Source organism: Mus caroli, chromosome 6, assembly GCF_900094665.2.
Source record: "Mus caroli chromosome 6, CAROLI_EIJ_v1.1, whole genome shotgun sequence".
Taxonomy (NCBI): Eukaryota; Metazoa; Chordata; class Mammalia; order Rodentia; family Muridae; genus Mus; species Mus caroli.
The window spans coordinates 50593688-50615097 of NC_034575.1; the positions used below are offsets into that span (position 1 = coordinate 50593688).

Consider the following 21410-nt stretch of genomic DNA (forward strand, 5'->3'; position numbering starts at 1 on the left):
TGCCGAGCGATGAGAAACAGAGCAAGGAATAATCTGTAAAAACTGAAGCATTCATCCAAGAAATGAGACAGCATGAAGGCTATGAGAAGAACACGCTTGTTATGTTTCTAGATGTTGAACTGGCCCCCCAAAAGGAGATTTGACAAGGAGTTAATCACAGATAAAATGTTCAAATAACCAAGGACAGGCACAGATAAGATAATGGAAGCTGGAGGGCAAATGGCAGGTCTCAACTGAAGAGAAAAACATAAGTGAAAGACCCCTCACATAGCCAAATACCCTGTAAGTGCTAGGGACTTGCCCCACGGAGCTCACGCTAAAGACACTCCTGATACCTTTAGGCTGCTCTGTGAAAAGCAGTATTGCATGTTTCTCTAGATGAGTGAAAAGTTTCCTACCTCTCATTACCAGGGGCTCCCTGTGTTCCTGTTGAGTTAGTATTTTTCTTTGAGTTGTTTTCATACAGGATAATTGCTTTAATCTAATGGACACCAGAGAGACTGTGTGTCTGATATTTCGCTTTGTGTTAGCTGCTAAAGTACTCTGTGTCCTGGTAAGGCCCAGGTTGGGTTCACTCAGCTCTATGCCATGTATTCTGTGGATGTTCATGGTGCCTGGTTTTATTTTTACTTGGCAGGTCCTTGCACATGTTTATTATGGACATTATCTTTAACATATCATGAGATTTTTATTTATCATTTCATTGATCTGCCAACCATTTGCTAACTCATTCATTCTTTCAATCAAGTCAATGATCTGGCCTTGTCTCAAACAAAGTAAATCAGATTCTAAAAGAAGGAGAAGGATCAGATTGGACAGGATAGAATAGGGTAGGATAGGATAGAATAGGATATCTCACATCTTTATTTTTGGCACACAGCATGTGCTAAGAAGCTCTGATGTAAAGTCTAAGTATTTGTCATTCAGTATGTTATGACATTCTTTTCCTCAACAAGATGTATTTACAATTTACAATGAGAGGATATAAAAACATCTCTGTACAAATAAGTATCATATTCATATGCAGGATAATAATATCTTCTGACTTCAACAAAAATGTAAACTAAAAAGTGAAAGAATGCCCTTTAAAAGATGGTGGGTTGCCATTCCCAATAGGTTGCCAAGCAGATGGGGCTCCTAGGATATTCACTAAGGCTTCTTTGTATTTTTAGGTGTTTTGAGGAGAGGGTCAAATGTCATGTTCATCATTGCTTGGCATGGTGTATAGCACACATCATGTTTTCTTGAAGCTTGATGAAGCTTCGAGATGTCATTCATGCATACGAGTTATATGAACTACCAATGCAACCCAGCACCTTAGAATGATGAAACACCAAAGCATAGAGATTCTCTGGTCCTATTATAAAAGGAATAATAGGCAGGCATTAGCTTCTTTAACTTATAAAAAAGGTAAATAAAAAGATGACTGTTTTTTCTTTTTTACTATGCTCATAGATCAGTGCTTTGCCGTCAGTAGAGAAGCTTCCTCCTACAGCAGATGGGAACAATAGAGACCCACAGCCAGATATTATGCAGAGAGTGAGAGACCTTGGAACACTCAACCCTAAATGGGATGTCTCCATCAAACCCTTTCTCTTGGGGCTCAGGGAACCAAGCTGAAGAGGAGGCAGAAAGAGTGTCCAAGCCAGAGGGGATGAAGAACACCAAGAAAACAAGGAACTCCAAACCAACATGACCAAAAGTCATACAAACTCAGAGAGACTAAGGCTGCATGCACTTTCCTTGTACAGACCTGCCACAGGTTCTCTGTGTCTATATTATAGCTTACAGTTTAGTGTTTTATGGGACTTCTGAATGTGAGAACAGGTATGTCTCTGATGCTTGTGCCTTCTCTTAGGCTCTTCTCCTTCTGTTTGTCTTATCCAACCCCAATGTGATAGCTTTTATTTTTTCATATTATATTTTATTTTGTTGTATTTAAAAGATAACTTGTAAAAAACAAAGACAGAAGGAAACACAAACAAGGAGAGGCAGAGTCATTCATATTTAGAATGCACTGTCAGAGAAGATTAGCTACGGCTACCTTCACAGACTCATTACAGAATACATGGAAAACTTCCAACACTCAAAATATCTCCAAGCTGAAAATCATTTAAATAAAATCTGAAGCTGTTTAATTGTAGTTTACTATGGAAGACCATAAAATATCATCTTAGAAAGAAATATTCATTTGACAACTGAGTCAGACCAATTTTCCACAGATGTACAAAAACAACTGAGAAGGGGAGAAGGCATTTGGGAAGCAAATCTGTTTTTGCTCAAGTGCAGCTGACATGCAAAAGCTATTTTAAGTTAACAAACGGTAGCTCTTATTACATCATGATCAGATCACAGTGGCCCACAGTGTGAGTCCCTTCTCTGCAACAATCTTCTAGTAAATTCTAGCCAAGACTCCACAATGCTCTTTGGCTTGTCTAATCACCTTCTGCCTGGAACTTGTGTGAATGACATCAATCCATAGAGTGTACAGAGATACTACTGAAGATAGCGACTCTTGCAAACATATATAAGACTAAAATGACATCCCCACGAGGTTGGTTTCTTTCCATCTGCAATCAGACTCCTTTATAGTCTTAGGGTGAATTTATTAGTATAGATACTATCATTCTATGGTGAGGAAGTTGGTGAGATCTTCACAGACCCACATGTTCCAGTGGTGGCATGGATACAGAGAAGTTATTTGTTGGATCTTAGATCTAGACACCTCAGCATTATTCCAAGGCTTATTGACTAGTAGGCTGTAAACTTTATGGTTTGTTTTCTTTTCCTTTTTCCCTAATTTATTTATTCATATTACATCCCAACTCTAGCCCCCTCGCTCTTTTGCCTGAGTCTCTGCCTCACACACTCCCTCCCTTATTCCCCCTTTCCCCTATTCTTTAAGAAAAGAACCCCCCGCCCACTATGGGTACCAATCCATCCAGTACTAGGTACACCCTCTTCCACTGAAGTCAGACAAGGCAGCCCAGCTAGGGGAAAGGGATCCAAAGGGTGGAACAGAGTCAAAGAAAGTCCCTGCTTCAATTGTTCAGGGGCTCACATGAAGACCAAGCTGCACATCTGCTACATATATGTGAGGTCCAAGGTCCAGCCCGTGCATATTCTTTGGTTGGTGGTTCAGTCTCTGTGAGCCCCCATGGGCCAAAATTAGTTGACTCTGTAGGCTTTCTTGTGGTATCATTGATCCCTCTGGCTCCCTTGATCCTTCCTTCTACTCTTTTATAAGACTTCTGAGTTCTGCCTAATGTTTGGCTATGGGTCTCTGCATCTGGTTTCATCAGCTGCTGGATGAAGCCTCTTAGAGGACAGTTATACTAAGCTCATGTTTCCAAGCATAACAGAGTATCATTAATAGTGTCAGGGGTTGGCTCTGTCCCATGGGATGGGTCACAAGTTGGGCCAGTCATTGGTTGAGGTGACTCATTAAGAAAATAACCAAAGACAGACAGATGAAGAGTTAGGGTATGGCAGAGCCCTTGGAATCTGTAAATTGTACTTCTCATTTATGATCTGGGATTTCTCACATTGGATGTCTACACAGTCATAAAAATGTACTTGTGTCTTTATTCATCTTGCTTCAACATGCCTAAGTAATAATACTATAAATTTGTTAGTGGAAATTCCACTAGGTACCTCTCCCTTAATTTACTCTGAACTGCTGACTTAAACAGGAGAGAAAGAGATGGAGGAGAGAGGATGGTAATATGAAATGAGTTAAGAGACAGGAATCTAACCTGCCAATATAAGTACGTATATATCTGTCTATTACACTCCATACAGAAATAAGGAGGGCACTAAGGGCATGCCTAAGAGTTCATAAGGTGTTTTTATAGCAGATTCCTAAGTATAGTAGCTGAAAGGAAATTTCAATCAATGTTAAAAATCTAAAATTGAGGAAAATGTGTCAATGATACATAATAAATGTGCAAAGTTTATTTTTAAAAAAGAAATAAGTGTTAAAGATAAAAATGAAAACAAATGTTTAAAAAAATGTATTGGGCTGGAAAGTTGGCTCAGGAGTTGAGAGCACTTGCTTCTCTCACATGTGTTGTTCTATAACTAACCCTAACTCCAGTTTGAAGGCACCTGGCCCTTTCTCCTGATCTTTGAGGGCACCGTGCATACACATGGTGCATATACATTTATACAGGCAAAACACTCATGTACAAAAGAAAATCTAAAAATTAAAAAAAATGTGCAAAGCTAAGCTGGATGGGAAACAACATAGTTGTTCTTCTAATCCAAGCTGGGAACACCATAGTAGTCAACAAAAGCCAAGTGCTGATAAGCAAGCAAAAACAAAATTCTCAACAAGTGCAGAGATTCTCACTATATATCATATGTGATTTGTTATTATGTTTATTGAGACTCACTGTCCAATAAAGAAACTTAAAGCAAGTTTGTGGGAGGGTAGATGTAGGTGGTATAATAATATTGACTCAGCAAAGCCTATGAAACCTGACAGTCTGTGGCTGGATAGAAAGTTCAGGATACTTTACAACTAAAATATTTTCCTCAATATGTAAATATTATGATGACTCAACAATAAGAATGTGGATATCCTAATGGAGAGAAATAGACAGTTTCACTCTTCTTGCATCTGAGAGAGAAAATTTAGTTTCAAGAAAAAGCCAGAGAAGAATTTGGTTTCAAAAGATTTTAAAGTTCTTGTCTCTCTTTACAGAAGAATCCCATGGAGTTTTTTTAACTTTTCATATTTATAACAACATTATATGCAGCAATGACCTGGAACTGTAACACTCGGCAATGAAGGAGTAGCTCAATGATTGTATTCCAGACAGCATTGCATCTGAATATCCAGCATCAGGATAAAATGCCCAAGGTGGGAAACAACAGTAGAATGTAAATGACATTTCACTGTAATATTTATTTGGGGGGGGGAAGCTTACTATGTGTATACACAACTGAGCAAAACTAGGTTGGTTCAGAGCATCAGCAAGAGTTACTGACATTTGGATGAGTTAGAATGATTTTATTCTCTTCTACATCGATATTTTAAATAGTCCAGCATTTATGGACTAAACATATTTCACTAGTAGAAAATGTATATGTAAAAGTATTAAATAGTGGATAGAAATTAATAAATACAAACTATATTGATTGACTGTTATACCTGTAAGTTTTAGGGTAGAAATGATACTTGACTCAGAATATTATTCAAACCATTAACTCTTTCATAACTAATGAGTATACTGGTCTACATAACTTGGTAATTCAGGTTGGATAACACCACTTAAACCTAACAGCACATGTTCAAAGGTCTATGGAAGATAGCTTGTCTCAAAAACAGAGTCCTTTGGTATTTTTTAAGTCAATAAGGAAAACAGTCGGGGATCATTTACTCAGACTGACCACTACCAATGTAACTGCAAACCAGAATTCTTCACTATGAACAGCACGGCTCAGGGATTAAAGTGCGAGCTGAGTTGAGTTGACACTGTCACAGCCAGTGTTTTAACCCTGCTCCTCTGTAATATATGTAAATAGCAGCTCCCTCTTACCAAACACTAAGTCAGATTTGCTCCTTAGTGCTCTCCATACATTCTTCAGTTCTTAGTGCTAACTCTGAGATAATTTTGAATGACCATGTCCAGAAGGGAGTGCTTACCTGCCAGGATGAAACCCTGTAAGCCGGGATTCAGTTCTCCATTTCTCTGCTAACTAAATGTGGCCCCCATAGCTAAGCTATAGGCCCCTAATTATCTATAACCTAGGGGCTGGATTGTGTTCCTTTTGCTTTCGTATTTGTCTTAGTCAGGGTTTCTATTCCTGCACAAACATCATGACCAAGAAGCAAATTGAGGAGGAAAGGATTTATTCGGCTTACATTTTCCACCTTGCTGTTAAGCACCAAAGGATGTCAGGACTGGAACTCAAGCAGGTCAGGAAGCAGGAGCTGATACAGAGGCCATGGAGGGATGTTCTTTACTGGCTTGCTTCCCCTGGCTTGCTCAGCCTGCTCTCTTATAGAACCCAAGACTACCAGCCCAGAGATGGTCCTGCCCACAAGGGGCCTTTCCCCCTTGATCACTAATTGAGAAAATGCCTCACAGATGGATCTCATGGAGGCATTTCCTCAACTGAAGCTCCTTTCTCTGTGATAACTCCAGCTGTGTCAAGTTGACACAAAACTAGCCAGTACAATGTGTATATATTTTTCTTTCTTTTGTCTCTCTCTGTCTCTCCTCTCTCCTCTCTGCTCTCTCTCTCTCTCTCTCTCTCTCTCTCTCTCTCTCTCTCTCTCTGTGTGTGTGTGTGTGTTTTCCTCATGTAGTACTTACCTACACCCCAAGACAGGGTCTCTCACTGACCTACATACAGATCTTCACGTGGGCTAGGCTAGGGGGGCAGTGAGCCCAAGTGAGCAGTCTCTGTTCCCCATCATGAGATTACAAACACATACCACCATGAAGATTTCTTTTATTATGTATTACTATGTTGGTATCTTCTTCACCCCTCCAGCTCCTATTTCTAATATCCTCAAGAAAATCCCAATGTCCTTCAAATTCTACCTACTGGATGTCTTCCCAAAGGCCCCAAGCAGGGTTAAGGGATAAGTCCTTTCCTGCTGCTTAAAATAGTTTCTGTATCTCTACCTGCAAAGCTAGTGCATTATAAAATGATGGGGTGTTTATCTGTCCTTTTGAAAGGACCAGTTATTCTTTGGGAAAAAAAAAAGCCAGTTAATGTTTCCCCAGGTGATTAGTTCAGAAGGTAATTTCAGTAACCAAGATAATTGCAAACAAATGATTTTGAATGACCTCCTTAAATTGTGTGTTGTCAGAAATTAGATGTTCAGGTATAATAATCATGGGAGAATGTTCTTCCAATGGTGCAGTAGCCTGCCAACACAGAGGATTTAAATTGCTAGAAGCTTTTGAATAGACCCTCAGTGCTTACAATTAAAATATAGAACAGGTGTTGGTTCCCTCCATAGCTCAGGGTATAACATCTGTCCCCAGAAGATAATGACCTAGTTATGCCCCAAGAACACTATAAATTTAAACTCCTTGTCTTACCTGAATTATTATTTTCAGGATTTTTGATGGCACGTCAGTGTCTAGCCTTTGAAACAGTCCAGCTGCTGGATGCTTCTAGCTATCTAGGGTGGGGACTGCAGAATCCACAAATGCAATGCGAGGACTTAGAGTTGTCCTCTAGCTTTCATGTATCAAAAGCTCAACCGTTAAATGTAAAGGTTAATTGGAATAGGAGCTCTGTGATGTAACGAGGACTAGGCCAGATCTCGAGGGTAGGGACACCACAATGATGTCAGTGGGATTATGAGAATAGGAATTTAAATTTGCACACTGGCTCTGACTCTTCATGTAACTCCATCTGCCATGAAGCAAGCAAGGCTGAAACCAACACCTTAATTCTTTGTAAAATAAGTGAGTATCAGATACTTTGTTATAGCAACAGAATATATCCCAAAGCATTTACCATCCTACCTTCTTTCCACATGTGCTGACACAGGCAGAAGAACAGTGCAGGTGTTGTTTGAGGACAAAGCCTCAAGAATCTTGGCTGCTCTGAGGGTTTGGGGCTCAGGGATGTTGATACATACAAAGTATTCATTCTCCCTCATCCATTGTATCAAACTCTAACATAAATGCCCTTTCCTATGGACCCAGAGGATAGGGATATCCACAATATCCTTTGGCACTGGGCATGGAATCTAGAAAGTATATGGCACACAACAGGTGACAGGAGACACTGACTGCTATTGAAAGCTCACCTCTACAAAGTCTCCTACCATCACCCCCATCCCTGAACATCAAGAACTAATTCACATCTTTGAGTCTCCCTGAGATCTGCCATCATAGATTCATATTACTCGGACTTGTGTTCCCTATATACATGTGCCTCTCTATCTAAACAGTGTGATCATGTTGTATGTGCCAGTCATGGTCAATAATAAAAGCAAACATGTGAATATATGAACTAAAACCCCCAAGGCATGACATTTTATAATTTTTGTGCATAATAGCAAGAGTCACAGCTTTCTGACCTGAACTTGATGAGATTTGCTTCAGGAAACTTCAGTTTACTTACAAGTTATTATCACCTCCCCCAAACCCAACCAAACAAAACAACAACAGAAACAAAACAAAACAAAAACTGCATCAGTCAGTTTCATGGTTGGGAACAAGTAGAGGAAAACCATCCATAGGACAGGAAGTTGCTAGAAGAATACTAAGGCTTCTCATACCATGGCACAGCAGACCGTAGCTATTGACCAGGCTTTACTAAGGTAGATGAGAGAAAGGCTTTACAGCTGTGGCAGCTGACATGAAATGTAAAACAAGATAGCCTAGCAGAGACCAAGAAGTACTAACCCCAGTACTAACACTAGAAGAGGATTAGGTGTGTTACAGAAAGGGAGAATTGGCTTGGAGGCCAGCCATATCCTGCCATGCACTCAGCATTCGAGAGAATAAGAATTATCATATGGGAGTATTCAGCACTCAGAACCCAGTCTCGGGAGCAATGTGCCATGCTTAAAAGGCCCATAAATCATAGAAGGCAGCCACTTGTTTTGCAAGTGAGCACTGAGTTTGCCTGGATAATTGTAGAAGATTCTTCCTGAAGAGCACATTACCTTTGGGTACCTTGGCTCGCCACCGCTCCCGATTGATCTGCACCACCTCAGTCCAAGTGGCTTTAAAACTCTTATAGTCAACAGGAATGACAGAATTGTTGATGGGAGCACTTCCTTCTGACCCAGAACTCTTGACACCGGATCGCTTTGCATCTGCTGAGTTGATGCTGTTCAAACTGGGGAACAGAAGAAATCATACCAAAGATGAGTGTTAGTGTCAGCATCTGCAGCATGCAAGCCTGCAAGCAGTGAGAGAGGCCACAGAATGCTGAGTGGGATTTGCTGAGCTGTCTTCATGAAACTCCCTGGCCCTGGGGTTTGTGGAGATTCTGTTTCATATATAACATGAATATGAAATTCAGAGCTTTAGCAGGAAAAACCACAACACTGCATGTTCATGTGTCACGGTATTCCTTACTTCCTTCTATGCTGCATGGGCATTCTTTTTTTCTGGTAACTAGGATCCGCTAGCATTTATTTGATCTGTTTTGTTTTTTGAAATGAAAAAAATTTAAATGGAGTTCTATTTGTTTCAGGATGAATTAATCTATCACTGACCACTATTCCAAGCTAGTTGGCAAACCAATATGTGTTCTTTAGTTTACCCTCCTCCTGGACTCAAGATCCTCTAATGTTATAGCTATTCTATTCTATTCTATTCTATTCTATTCTATTCTAATCTATTCTATTCTATCTATCTATCTACCTACCTACCTATCTGCACATACCAGGGTATACATGTGGAAGTCAGAGGACAATATTCAGGAACTGTCTTCTTTAATCATGTGGGTTCTGGGGAGCAAACTTGGACCATCAAGCTTGATAACGTTTCCCCTTACCTACTGAGTCATTTCATTGGCCTTTAAAATTCTAGTCTCAATTCCCTAAGCTCATAAAACATGATGCTTCTCCTATGCTTCTTAGGGATGGCAGATGACCAGACCTTGCCAAGGATCTAATTTTAAATGAATTCTACTTTGTGCTTTCAACATGGGACATATTGGAAACATCAAGAGAGTAAGTCTTCTGATGAAGGATTGCATATTCCTAAGTAGCTATACAAGTTACTACCATGTATCAGTGAATGATAACGAAAAATTACTGGCATTCATTTCAACCAGTACTTGAAGAGCTAAGAAAGTATCTGAACTTATCAGGGCTCTGTCCTCAGTTTTAGCATCTTTGATGTATACTCATATTAACCATCCTTAGTTTAATTGTTTATCTAGCAACCATATAATTGTTACAAAGTGAAATTTTATAAATTAAGCATCCATCAAGGCAAGTCTTTTATTAATTTATGGTAAGCATCTCCACACAAACCATATAAAGATATATAATAAAGTTAGGTGTTGGACTATTACAGTCAAAGGCACACTTTGTTGCTGAAGGTCTGTACTATTTACATGCATGTTACTAGTGTGAATAGATTAAAAGCAGGAATATTAAAAAATCTTTCTGTCCTCCTCCTTTCCAATGCATTTACAGGTTGGTACCTGCAGGGTTGTAGTAATACAACCTTGAAAAGTCAATACAGAAATCCAGTGTATGTTCTTTTCTCCCTTTATTAGAGAAATTGACAAGTGAGAGGAACCCTCTGGCTGCCTGACATAGGTACAAACCATGTTATCAAACAGCTCTCACCAGAGACAGCTACAAGCAGCAGCATCCAAAATTCTCAGCATCTCTTACAAGTGATGTTTAATGTGGCTAGTCCTTCTCTCCATTACAATTGTGAAATTTATTACTTTATGACTTATCTAGCTGTCTGGTATTCTACACCCATTTTGTCTTCCACACTTTGTACAGAAAATTACAATTTTCTGCAGGGGCCAGTTACGATCCTATTTGGATCACTAATAATGATGTGCAGTGTGTTCTATCAACTGGGAAAAGAGTCTCAACAAGGAATTATCTAGGTCATGTTCATCAGTTTGCTTGTTTGTGGACATGTATGTGGGATTATTTTCATTATATTAATTGATGTGGAAAGTTGAAGCCTACTTTGGGACTTCCATAAGGCTTGGATCCTGGACTGTATCAAAAAGGAAAAAGTCAACTCGAGTAAATATACACGAATTGACTCTCTTTGGTCTTGAATGTGGATGTGACCTGCTGCATCAAATTCCTGCCTTGACTTCCCCATAATGCAAGACTATAACCAGGAACTATACAACAAATAAACTCTCCATTAGAGTTGATTTTGTCAATATTTTATCACAGATACAGGGAATGAAACTAGGGCACTGAGCTGACTTGTCTGGGGCTACACAAGTTAATAAGCAACGGAATCAGGATTTTAAGCCTGACAACAGGCTATATAGCATGACCTCTACTGTTTTACTCTGATATCCTTATGTTTTATGCTATGACCCATGGCACTAGAAAACACTTAAATTTGAGGTGCTGTATATTTTTACAATCTGTATTCCACTTTCTTTTCTAAACTTAGAGATGATAGTCAGCCTCATCTCTTGTAAGACATCTGATCCAAAGCATGATTATCTACATGATCAGGAACAAGGGCTGACTGTGCATGGCAGAAGTATAATCATCAGTGCTGCTTAGAAACAAAGATTTCTGAGACTAGGGGCATTCTGCTCTGACTTTGCCTGACCTGTTATGGGTCAGCCTAGAGAACACAGATAGCATCATCTCAACTCCTACGAAAGAAAAGGAGGTAGACATGTCCCCTGTAAGAAGTAAAAGAAGTACAGCTCATTGTGATACCACACATACCCCCAACAAGAGATTTCCATCGCCACCAGGTTTCAAACTTTCCCCACTGACCTTGATCTCCTCTGGCCTGTCCCACCAGCCTGGGAGCTTTCGTCAATTAATGGACTCACAATCTTCTCGGTCATGTCCGTGAGCACAGTGAAGGTGGGCTCCACAATGAAGTCAATAAAACCTACGGAGAAGCAGCAATGACTCAGATAACAACATGCTAACAGGGGCCAGCCCAGGTTTTCCACTAGAAACCAATTAGTCTTTCCTTAAACAAACAAAAACCCAACCAAGCAAACAAAACACCACATCTACATAGGAGCTCCAAATCTGCCAAGAGCTAGTTAGTCTCATTCTCACTGATGCCATGAGTCAGTTTCATTTCCCCTATATAATTTCCTCAGGACTTTTCAATAAGTGATTCAATTTAATGCTTAAAAATACAATTTAACACCTGCTATGTAATAAGCACTGTGATGTGTTTTGTAAAAGGCTGAAGATGAATAATTCAACTGAGCAGCCCTCAGGGAATTTATAGGTAAGATTTAGTGGGCACAAAAACGACCCCTAGAATTTCTGCAGGGCCAAAGGAGAAACCAAGAAGAAGGCTCCTAGGAAAGAAACAGAAGAGAATGGAGAGGAGACATTTTGCTCCCATAGAGAGCAGTGAACAGGTGTGTGGAGATTGTGGTGTTTGAGCTGAATGCTGAAGGATGGGTGGCAAGAGAGATGTGGCTATTCATTCTGGGTAGAGGGAGGTGGGAAAGCATGCAAAAGTTGTCTGAGGGATGATTAGGTGTAAAGAATGCTTTGGACTTGGGGGGAGGGGCGAAGGGAGGGGCGAAGAGGGTTGGAGAGCCAGTTATCCATAGTTTAGGGAAGGAAGATCCTGGGGTTTAGAATTGGAGGAGTACTGGGCTGGCATGAAGAAGTCTGTGCATCTTTGTGGCGATATATTCAAGGTTCCTTTGATATGGTTCTTTCAACAAGAGGCATGAAGAGGCAATGAGTAGGAAAGACTGAGGCAGCAAAGTCTTGTTAAAGAAACGGAGAAGCAGAGCTATTGTAACCTGGTTACCAGAGGTACACATGGCCCAGCACAGCCAGGTGGGTGGCTTGAGAGGGATTCTTCAGGCGGCTCCAGCAGCAAAGCAGAAGAAATGAGAGAAGACAGAGGATGGACTACAAGATGTGGACTTGAGACAGAGGAGGCAGAAGGAGATGGGAAGAGTGAGAAGAAAAGGGCTAAAAACTGGGTTAGGGTCATTAATGAAATGATACCTTTTAAGATGGCCATACTGAGGAGGTAGTAAAAGCCAGCATATAGTGACATATAGTGATTATATTAATAACATTCCTTCCCCTGTCACACACACACCAAAAAGAGAAAACTAGATGAGTATTTATGACTCACTGAGTGAAAATAAACACACACTGGCACTAACTCATCACAGCCACATGTAAGGAAGGAAATTAAATACCAACCAAGGGGGACACTGCCCACTCCTCTGAGTGGGTATCTGGAAATGCAGAAATGACTATGTAGTTTCCACAGTTACTAAGGAGATAATGCTACTGGTGCTGGTGACACTCAGCAGAGGATAGCAAACATCCTGCAATGTAACCCACAAGGGAAGAACGGTTCATCTGATCAACTAACACTGTTAACAAAATTTGTTTTGCAGTTCACTACAATTTAATTGTGAGTTCAAATGGCAGTATTTGATGATACACAGAATTCTTTGGATATGCCCCCGTTTCCTACAGGAAAATATATGGATGTGCTATTCTTGGCACAATGTAAAATCCTTGCCTGATTCTCTCTATAATGTCTCTTTCTTTATCAAATTCCCTACCCACTGCTCCTGCCATACTGGAGCTACAGAGAATTCACTGACCATGTTAAGCAGTTTTAATCTCTCTGCTTTCTCCATCTCCTGTCTGCAGTGTCATTTTTTCTACCACTAAGCCACTGCCAACATGTACTAATATCTATTACAACCTACCTAGACACTGCTTGAATACTTTCTCAGATATAGCTCAAATATGACTCCTTACTATGTGGACCACCTCTGTTTAAAGGCTCTTTGGGTTTATTTTTTTGTTTTGTTTTGTTTTTTATTTTAAAAACTTTTATTTTTTTCAATTTTTATTAGATATTTTCTTCATTTACATTTCGAATGTTATCCCGAGAGTCCCCTATACCCTCCCCCCGCCCTGCTCCCCTACCCACCCACTCCCACTTCTTGGCCCTGACATTCCCCTGTACTGGGGCATATAAAGTTTGCAAGACCAAGGGGCCTCTCTTCCCAATGATGGCNGACNAGGCCATCTTCTGCTCCATATGCAGCTAGAGACACGAGCTCTGGGGTACTGGGTAGTTCATATTGTTGTTCTCCATATACTATCTTGGTATTCCATTGTAAATGTTAAGTCCTGAGTGCAGACAGAAGCAGCACGGTGGTGAGGTTACTTCTCATATTGAAGCACAATGGCAGCTGAAGCAAACAGGCTTCCTAACTACGGTATGCATGGCCATCTCCTTGAGAAGTTGAAGCTCCCTTTCCTTTTGGTAGAAATGATGGAGACCCCAGGGTGACTCTGTACAATCTCTTCCAGAACCAACCACAGTCCATAGAGAAAGACAGGACTCCACCCTGCCAGAGGCTGGCAGCAGTGAGATCCAGCCCCACCTGGGATCCCCAAGCTCAGTGGCCCCGACCACTACATATATGTATCATCTGATGCCCCTTCCAATCATCTGGCAAATACCTACCCACTTGTGACTGAGCAACCATGGTTGACTTTCTGTCACAAAGAGGAGAAAATGGCAGCCCCAGCTCTGCTTCTCTGTCACCCTAGAAAAATAGAAGGTCACGGTGAACAAAAGAACAGTGTGCTGAGCTGCTCAGAATCTATTTACAACGCCAGCTACTGCTTAGGCCACTTATTTTTATCTTAATGATTACTATTACATTGCATAATAAGTCCTGGGGGGCATGCTTCTCTAAACAAAAGACACCAAGTAGTGGTGGCTTCTGGGGAACAATCATTCCCTCTTAATGCAAAGGCTCATGCTGTCCCAAAGGAAGTTTTACTGGGCCTGCAATAGGTTCCCCAGGGAAAACTAGGCAGCAATCCATGTGTCCTGTGGCCTAGAGCCAACATCACAGTCAGAATGGCTGTGTTCCCCATGGTTTTCCTGCGGCTACCTGTGGCCTTCTTCTAGCAACTGAACCCCCAGTGGTGAGCAGTGTCCAACAGGAAAATCAAACTTACTGATGCAGCTTTGTCCCCTAATGTCACCTAAAGCCAGACACAACAGGAGTAAGTGCTTCTGTGTTTGTAGTCTTAATGCTTGGTCTGTTGTGAAAAGTGGACTAGTAAGAGCCAGTTATTAGACGGCAACACAGTATAATTGTTTGGCCAGAACAGTCTTTAGGGAACTAAAAAGCACCTCTCTAATACAAACACTATGGGATAAGCAGCTTGGGTTGTCTAACTGTTGATAGAGGTAGCTTTTTTATGGGATAAGCAGCTTGGGTTGTCTAACTATTGATAGATGTAGCTTTTAAAAACATGAAGCAGAAGTTCAATCTTTGCCATGTCCAGAGTAAGGAGAATATAGCTCATCAGTCCATCAGTACATTGCACTATTTCTTTTTTTTTTCTTTTTCTTTATTTTTTATTAGATATATTCTTCATTTACATTTCAAATGCTATCCTGAAAGTTCCTTATACCCACCCCCTGCCCTGCTCCCCTACCCACCCACTCCCACTTCTTGGCCCTGGCGTTCCCCTGTACTGGGGCATAACTTACACTGGATAATAGCTACCAGTCTGGCTTGAATCCTACCTTGTTGCTGACAGGTGTATGGTCCTAGAAAGGTCCCTAACCTTTGCTATTTCACAAATTTCCATCTGTTAAATGTGGGATAATAGTCCCAAATCTAAAGGGCTTATCACAAGGACAAATGACAAAAATACATATAAGCCAATAAAAAACAAAAAAAAAAAACAAAAACTACTTAAAGAATTACTGTTGCCATGGAGGTAGCCATATTTGAAGTCAGGCTTTGAGAAACATGGAGAGAATTTGTTCCAGCGGGCACACTGTAATTGTAATGAACATTACTAGTAGCACTCAAAAACTTAAGGAGCTTACAGCCAAGACTGTCTCAACACTTGGATACTTATTTCTAAGTAACGTCACCAAGGAGTCAGATAAGGATTTTAGCAGAAGAAAAAAGTAGATTTCTAAGAGGAGGCTTTTTACTGATCAGGGGTATCACATACTATGAGGGCCTAATACCTACAAAGAGCCAAGAATCAAATGACACAAAATCAGCATTTATGGAGCAAAAGTTCTAATGGATACATGGGAATGTATTAAAACTGTCAGCCCAATGAGGCTCACGTATGTAAATCTAAGATATTTAACTGACACAATGAAGAAGGCAGACCACTATGACTGAATATAGAATGTGTTGATGACTTGGTCCCCAGCTGGTACAATGGACTCAGGCCTGATGAGTTCATAGCTGAATGTGCTTGGAGGAAGTGAGTTACCAGGGGCTCATCTTTAAAGGTTATAACTCTTATATTCAGAACTTTCTACTTTGGATCTCTTGGCTTACTGGTTGCCAGCAGGAGAGCACTATTCTTTTACCCTGACAGTCTACCTTGATGTTTCTGCCTTGCGAAAGACCTACACATGACAGAGTTGGCTAATTCTGTACTGAAACGTCTGTAACTGTGAGTCCACATAAACTTTCCCTCTTTGAAATTTATGTTCCCAGGTGTTTTGTCACAGTAGCAGAAGGTTAACTGTTTGTTACACAGACACATCTGACAGGGTTTTGCCTGAAAGTGAAATGCGAGCATTTTGCATGATCCACAGACATTCACAAAGATACTACATAAGCTTAATTTAGTCACCAAATAATAACAAACTATTTGGTAAATAAAAACAAAAGTGAATAAATATATTATTGAAAGTATAGAAATGTTTGGAAAATACTCTACTTGAAGTAACTCTTGGACTAAAGAAAAAGAAAAACCAGTTTGAAAGAACAGCTATTAAAGAACAGTTATTAAAGTGTTGGAGCACACTGTCAGAGCAGCGAGCTTCCCAGCAGTAAACAAACACTATTCAGCTTCTATTTTTCTAAACAAGTGAAAGGAAAAGCAGATGAAGTAACTTTCATCCTCGGAGAGTTAGAAAAATAAAAGTAAATGAAATGAATAATGGTGAAAACCATAATTAAGGTATTGATAAAGAAAAGACAATTGTAAAATGAACAACACAATCTTGTAGGGGGGAAAAAGGAAAAGTTCAACAATATATATGTCAGAAAACAAACTCATTGATGAGGAAACACCCACAGACAGAAGAAATGAAAAGAACAGGATGAGATATCTTGAAAATGTAAAAATGTACATCAGTGCAAAGGAAACAGACCTTGAAGGTCTTCAGGACAAGAAGGACTTACCAAGGCAAACATCCTTCTTCAAAGTCAGTGTTTCACCTAAGAGCACCCATGGCTATGGCATGGAGTTTGTAAAACATGGTTATGAAGCTGAATGTGTAACTCCCTCTTTCAGAAGAGCAAGAATGCCTGGACCATGTCCATAATATGCCATGCTGTTATTTTGAAATATAGCCCAACATTCTGAATACATTTTTAAAGGCTCTCTGGTCCCATTGAGTTTTCCCATGTGAGCCGTCCAATTTTAAAGCTATCATTAAGATCTGGGTGAGCACCCCTCCTTCATGGGTTTCCTACTACACTTTGGCATCTGGGTTAAGTCAATAAAAAATACTTTACTGAGTTATAGTCACTGAACCCAGTTCCAGTCCAAGGGGTTAACACTCCACCTTTGATAGGCCAAAAAACCCAATATGGTTATTTCCACATTGCCTCTAGCACATTTTCATTGCATTTGAGGGTATGGGTATATGCAAGCAAACAAGGTTTTCTTTATAGTGAGGAGATAATGTTCCCATATTAACAAATTCACATACTCTCATAATTCAAAATGGAACCACTTCAATGTATCAATCTCACGAGTTTTGACCATGATTTACCCATTGGCCACAGACTGAATATTTCTAGCCTGAGAGAGTATTTTTACAAAATTATATCAAAGGGAGCATATGAAAAAGGAGAGGTGAATAATTAGAGAAAAGCCCTCAGTGAAGGATGAATTTGTAGTTGGTTGTCCTTGTACACACATCAGAGTCACAGCTGTGTCTCTCAAGTTTCCCATGCCCACTCCACATCATGGAACCTGGGAATTAATTACTCTGGAGCCCATATAATGACTGCACAAAGGAACAGTCCACATAAGGACAGAACACATAAGCTTAGGGTAAAGGTGGGTGTGCATATGTAGACAGGCACCTATTAATACTGAAAAGAACACAGGATAGTTGATGCTGAAAGGTTCTTAAGAATATTCATTCAAACCTGCCACACCCACTCCAGTAGTGACTCCTGTAACAGGCCTAAAAACTTGGGACGCAGTCCTGAGGCGAAAAGTTCATTGAAACTTAGTCTCCTGGAACTGTGGCATCCCATATAACTAATGCTCCAAACTTGTCCTTGCGTTAGTCAGTGAATGGATCTGTGTGCTTTCTTTCAGTATTGTTCTTTTATAGGTGCCTCCAAGCAATGACTTGCCAAATACCTAAGCAAAATTGAACTTTGCTTTCTGACCTTCACCAATGTCCTAGGTAGTTCTTGAGCCAACCATGGACTTGGAATTCAGTAAGAATGTTGCCCATTCAGTGACATTCAGAATTGCCTCTAGTATTGTAAGAGAGATAGTGAAAGAAATCAGGCATTACTATCTACTACATAGAGTTAGAAATCTCAGGGCAAGCTTAGCAAAGGAAGTTTAGAATTCTTATTATAGTTATGTATGGCAGACTACATTACTTATTAGTAGAAAGTTCCCCCCTACCCCCCATACAATCACTTAGAATAAAAGCTGAGTCACTCCCTTATACAGGAATTTTCAATGGATTAGGAAGTAGATCTGGCTGTGGTTTAAGGAGGAACTAGAGTATTGCATTATTCATAAGAATATAGCTGACCTTAGATAGAGCTGACTTTGTCTCAGTTGTTTTATTGCCCAGTTCCTGTCAGTATTTATGTATGCATTCCTCTGTTTTGTGTAAGAGTCATTAAGCATCTGGTAACCTCATTGTACCTTGCTGATGTGTCACCTAACTTCCCTATTTTATTCTGTATTAAAAATCTGATCTTGCTTTGAGAAATTACATTCAGATACCATACTCCCTTGTGTCTGTGTCTGTTTGTCATTTTTTTGCCAACTCCCTGTCCACCTGTACCGGGACCCTGATTTCTCCAGCAGATTGAGGGGGACCAACTGAGACCAGTCCGTGGTACAAACCTACTCCAAATCTTTTCTGTTCCGTTAAAAAAAAAATCACATACAATATAAAAGACAGGAGAATCAGAATGGTGATCTTATTCGTCCCAGACAACAAACCAGTTGGAATCAAATCTCATGGCTTTGTGACTGTTAACTCCAATCCTACTTACTGCCAGACTGTGTGTACAATTTCAGGAAAAATATACATATAGATATTATTATGCTATTATTTTCCAATTCAAACAAAAGTCATAAAAGCACGAGTGTCAGCATCATCTTATGGCCAAAGCCCATAGTAACTAGTGTGTTCCACAGCTAACATGGTCGAGACTTAATTCTCAAAGTCATGTTAATGGTATTTAGAGGCAAAGTCTTTGGGAGGTAAAATGGATAAGAATGGGTCACTCATGACTACATGATTACATTACCCCTTGAAGGTGTCAGTAGCTTTAAAGTAGAAAGACCAGAACTAGCATACTTGCCTTGTGATGCTCCTGCCCAGTTAAGATACAAGGAGCTACATCAGGTGCTGATGATGCAGGCTAATGTGCTCCTCAGTTCCAAAACCATGATCTAAATCAATTTCTATTCTTTATAAATTATCCTCACTCGGGTATGGTATTAAAGCAGCAGATAATAAACTAAGGCTCAGAGAAAGAACCCATCCTTAGTCACTTGAGGGAACAATGGTGAGATGTGATACTAAAAACTGATTTATGGGGTTAGGGTCCTTAAAACCCATGTTGTGTCCTCACCTTTGTGAACAAACAAGAATTAGCTGGGTTCTTTTACTCATATGAACTAACAGCAGCTTAAGTCTGTAATCTACATTTCATGGACTGACCCAGGGTCTCATGTCTTAAAGCAGGTGTTTGTGTAGCAGCTCTTCTTAAGGTGAGGCCAGCATCGGCGTCAGGCTAAAGAACTAACCCTATGCCCGAAGACCTCTGTCTTGGTGCTGTGCATTTGTTTTAGTTCTTTTATCTGTTATATGTACACATTTGCATTTGTCTTAAAGCAATGCATGCTCATTAAAGACTGTCTGCTCATATAGATATCATGACTCTGGATTGAAGGTGCAGCTACATTAAAATGTACTTGAATAATGATTCCTGGTGATTTCTTGACTCTAATTTGCCACATCTTTGTTTTGAAACATTGCACCATGGCTTACCCATCAAAAGAGACAACCCACCTGAACCCTGGGGGGAAAAAAGGATACAAGTCAAAAATAACCTTTTTGGTAACTCATTAGGCCAAAAAGGCAGTGGGGATTAAGTGATACTCAGTCAAGAGACTACTACCAGGAAACACTTTTCTTCATCTAAGCAGAAAGACCTAAGACACAATGCATTTCACTAATGTCTTAAGAGTCAGAATTAGATAAAATTAAAACATTACAAATGCAGAAATTAAACTACTGTGAGAACCCCACCCCCACCCCAATAATGATATCCTCTATGGTCTTTGCCAGAGAGGTGCCAAAATATTTGATTCCCAAAGTATCCAATACCAGCCATGGGGAGCAGCAAGAGACAAGGTACCTGTCTAAAGAACTCCTCCAGGAGAGACATGGTCCAGCGGTGGTGCAGGTCCCATGCCTTCGCAGGATGACTGATGTCTGCTGTGTGTAGCATGAGGGATAAGGCTTTCGGCTTCTCAATTCTGCAACCCCAACACAGGCAAGCACATGGTGACCACACACTTCAAACATTGGAGTTCAACCATCTTTAAAATCCCCTCTGTTTGCTCTCCTCAAACTCAACTAGCACCGAGTTGAGGAAACAACTATTTGCTTCCAAGGTCTGCCATCATGTTAGTGAATGAACAACTTTTTGCTTCTAAGGATTGTCACCTTGTTAGTGAATGAGCATGTCAGTATTTACTTCTCATTTAACCAATTTATAAAATGCCTCCATTTAGATGTCAAAAGAAATCTAAACAATACTTTCTTTAGTTATCTCTATATTTAACAGACCTTTGATCATTTAATTACTAACAGGGAAATGATGCTAATTTGGGACAAAGTGGTACAATGTCTTATATTTACTCTGATACACCTGCACATAATTGGGAGATGCTGTATGACGTTCAAGCTTTTTGTTCCAGACATGACTACTTCCTGAGATAACCCAACCATTATCCTGAAGGTGATATGTTTTCAATATATAAAATGTACAGACTTGAGTTCAAAGCTCCATAGAGCATGATATCACAGGCAACTCACGCTTCTGGTTGCTGCAGGGCTGTCTTCATGGCTTTGATTTGCTGGAAATGACAGGACATATCTGTGGCCATTACCATCTCAATAACCAAAGTTCGAAACTCCCTTTTGGGGACACCGGTGAAGAAAAGACAGGAAAGTAAAGAAAAAGAAAATCCAAGTTACTTTTTGCAACATTTGGTCAAAATCAGTTAATTGTTTCAGACATTTCAAATCTAATGTCAGTCTTTGCAGTGGTCAGAACTAAAGAATAATTTATTAATAATATGATATAGGGAGCTGGATAGATTAAGAGCACAGACTGTACTTCTTGAAGTCCTGAGTTCAATTCCCAGTAACCACATGGTAGCTTACTGTAATGGGATCTGATGCCCTCTTCTGGTGTGTTTTAACACATCAACACTCATAAATTAA

The 21410-nt window shown here is 40.0% G+C and overlaps 1 protein-coding gene across 12 annotated transcripts in view; it reads right to left on the minus strand.

Annotated features, from left to right (window-relative positions):
- Pde1c (phosphodiesterase 1C) overlaps positions 1-21410 on the minus strand; it is a 535503-nt gene that overhangs the window by 57931 nt on the left and 456162 nt on the right. For all 12 annotated transcript variants that reach the window (XR_002378135.1, XM_029478710.1, XM_029478709.1 and 9 more), the window contains 5 exons: positions 21000-21101; positions 20317-20437; positions 14148-14229; positions 11435-11555; positions 8645-8820 (listed from right to left, as the gene is read on the minus strand). Coding sequence is in view for 11 of the 12 variants with exons in the window: in XM_029478710.1 (XP_029334570.1) it covers positions 8645-8820; positions 11435-11555; positions 14148-14229; positions 20317-20437; positions 21000-21101 (602 nt within the window). In the remaining variant the exon portion in view is untranslated. The remainder of the gene's footprint in view (positions 1-8644; positions 8821-11434; positions 11556-14147; positions 14230-20316; positions 20438-20999; positions 21102-21410) is intronic.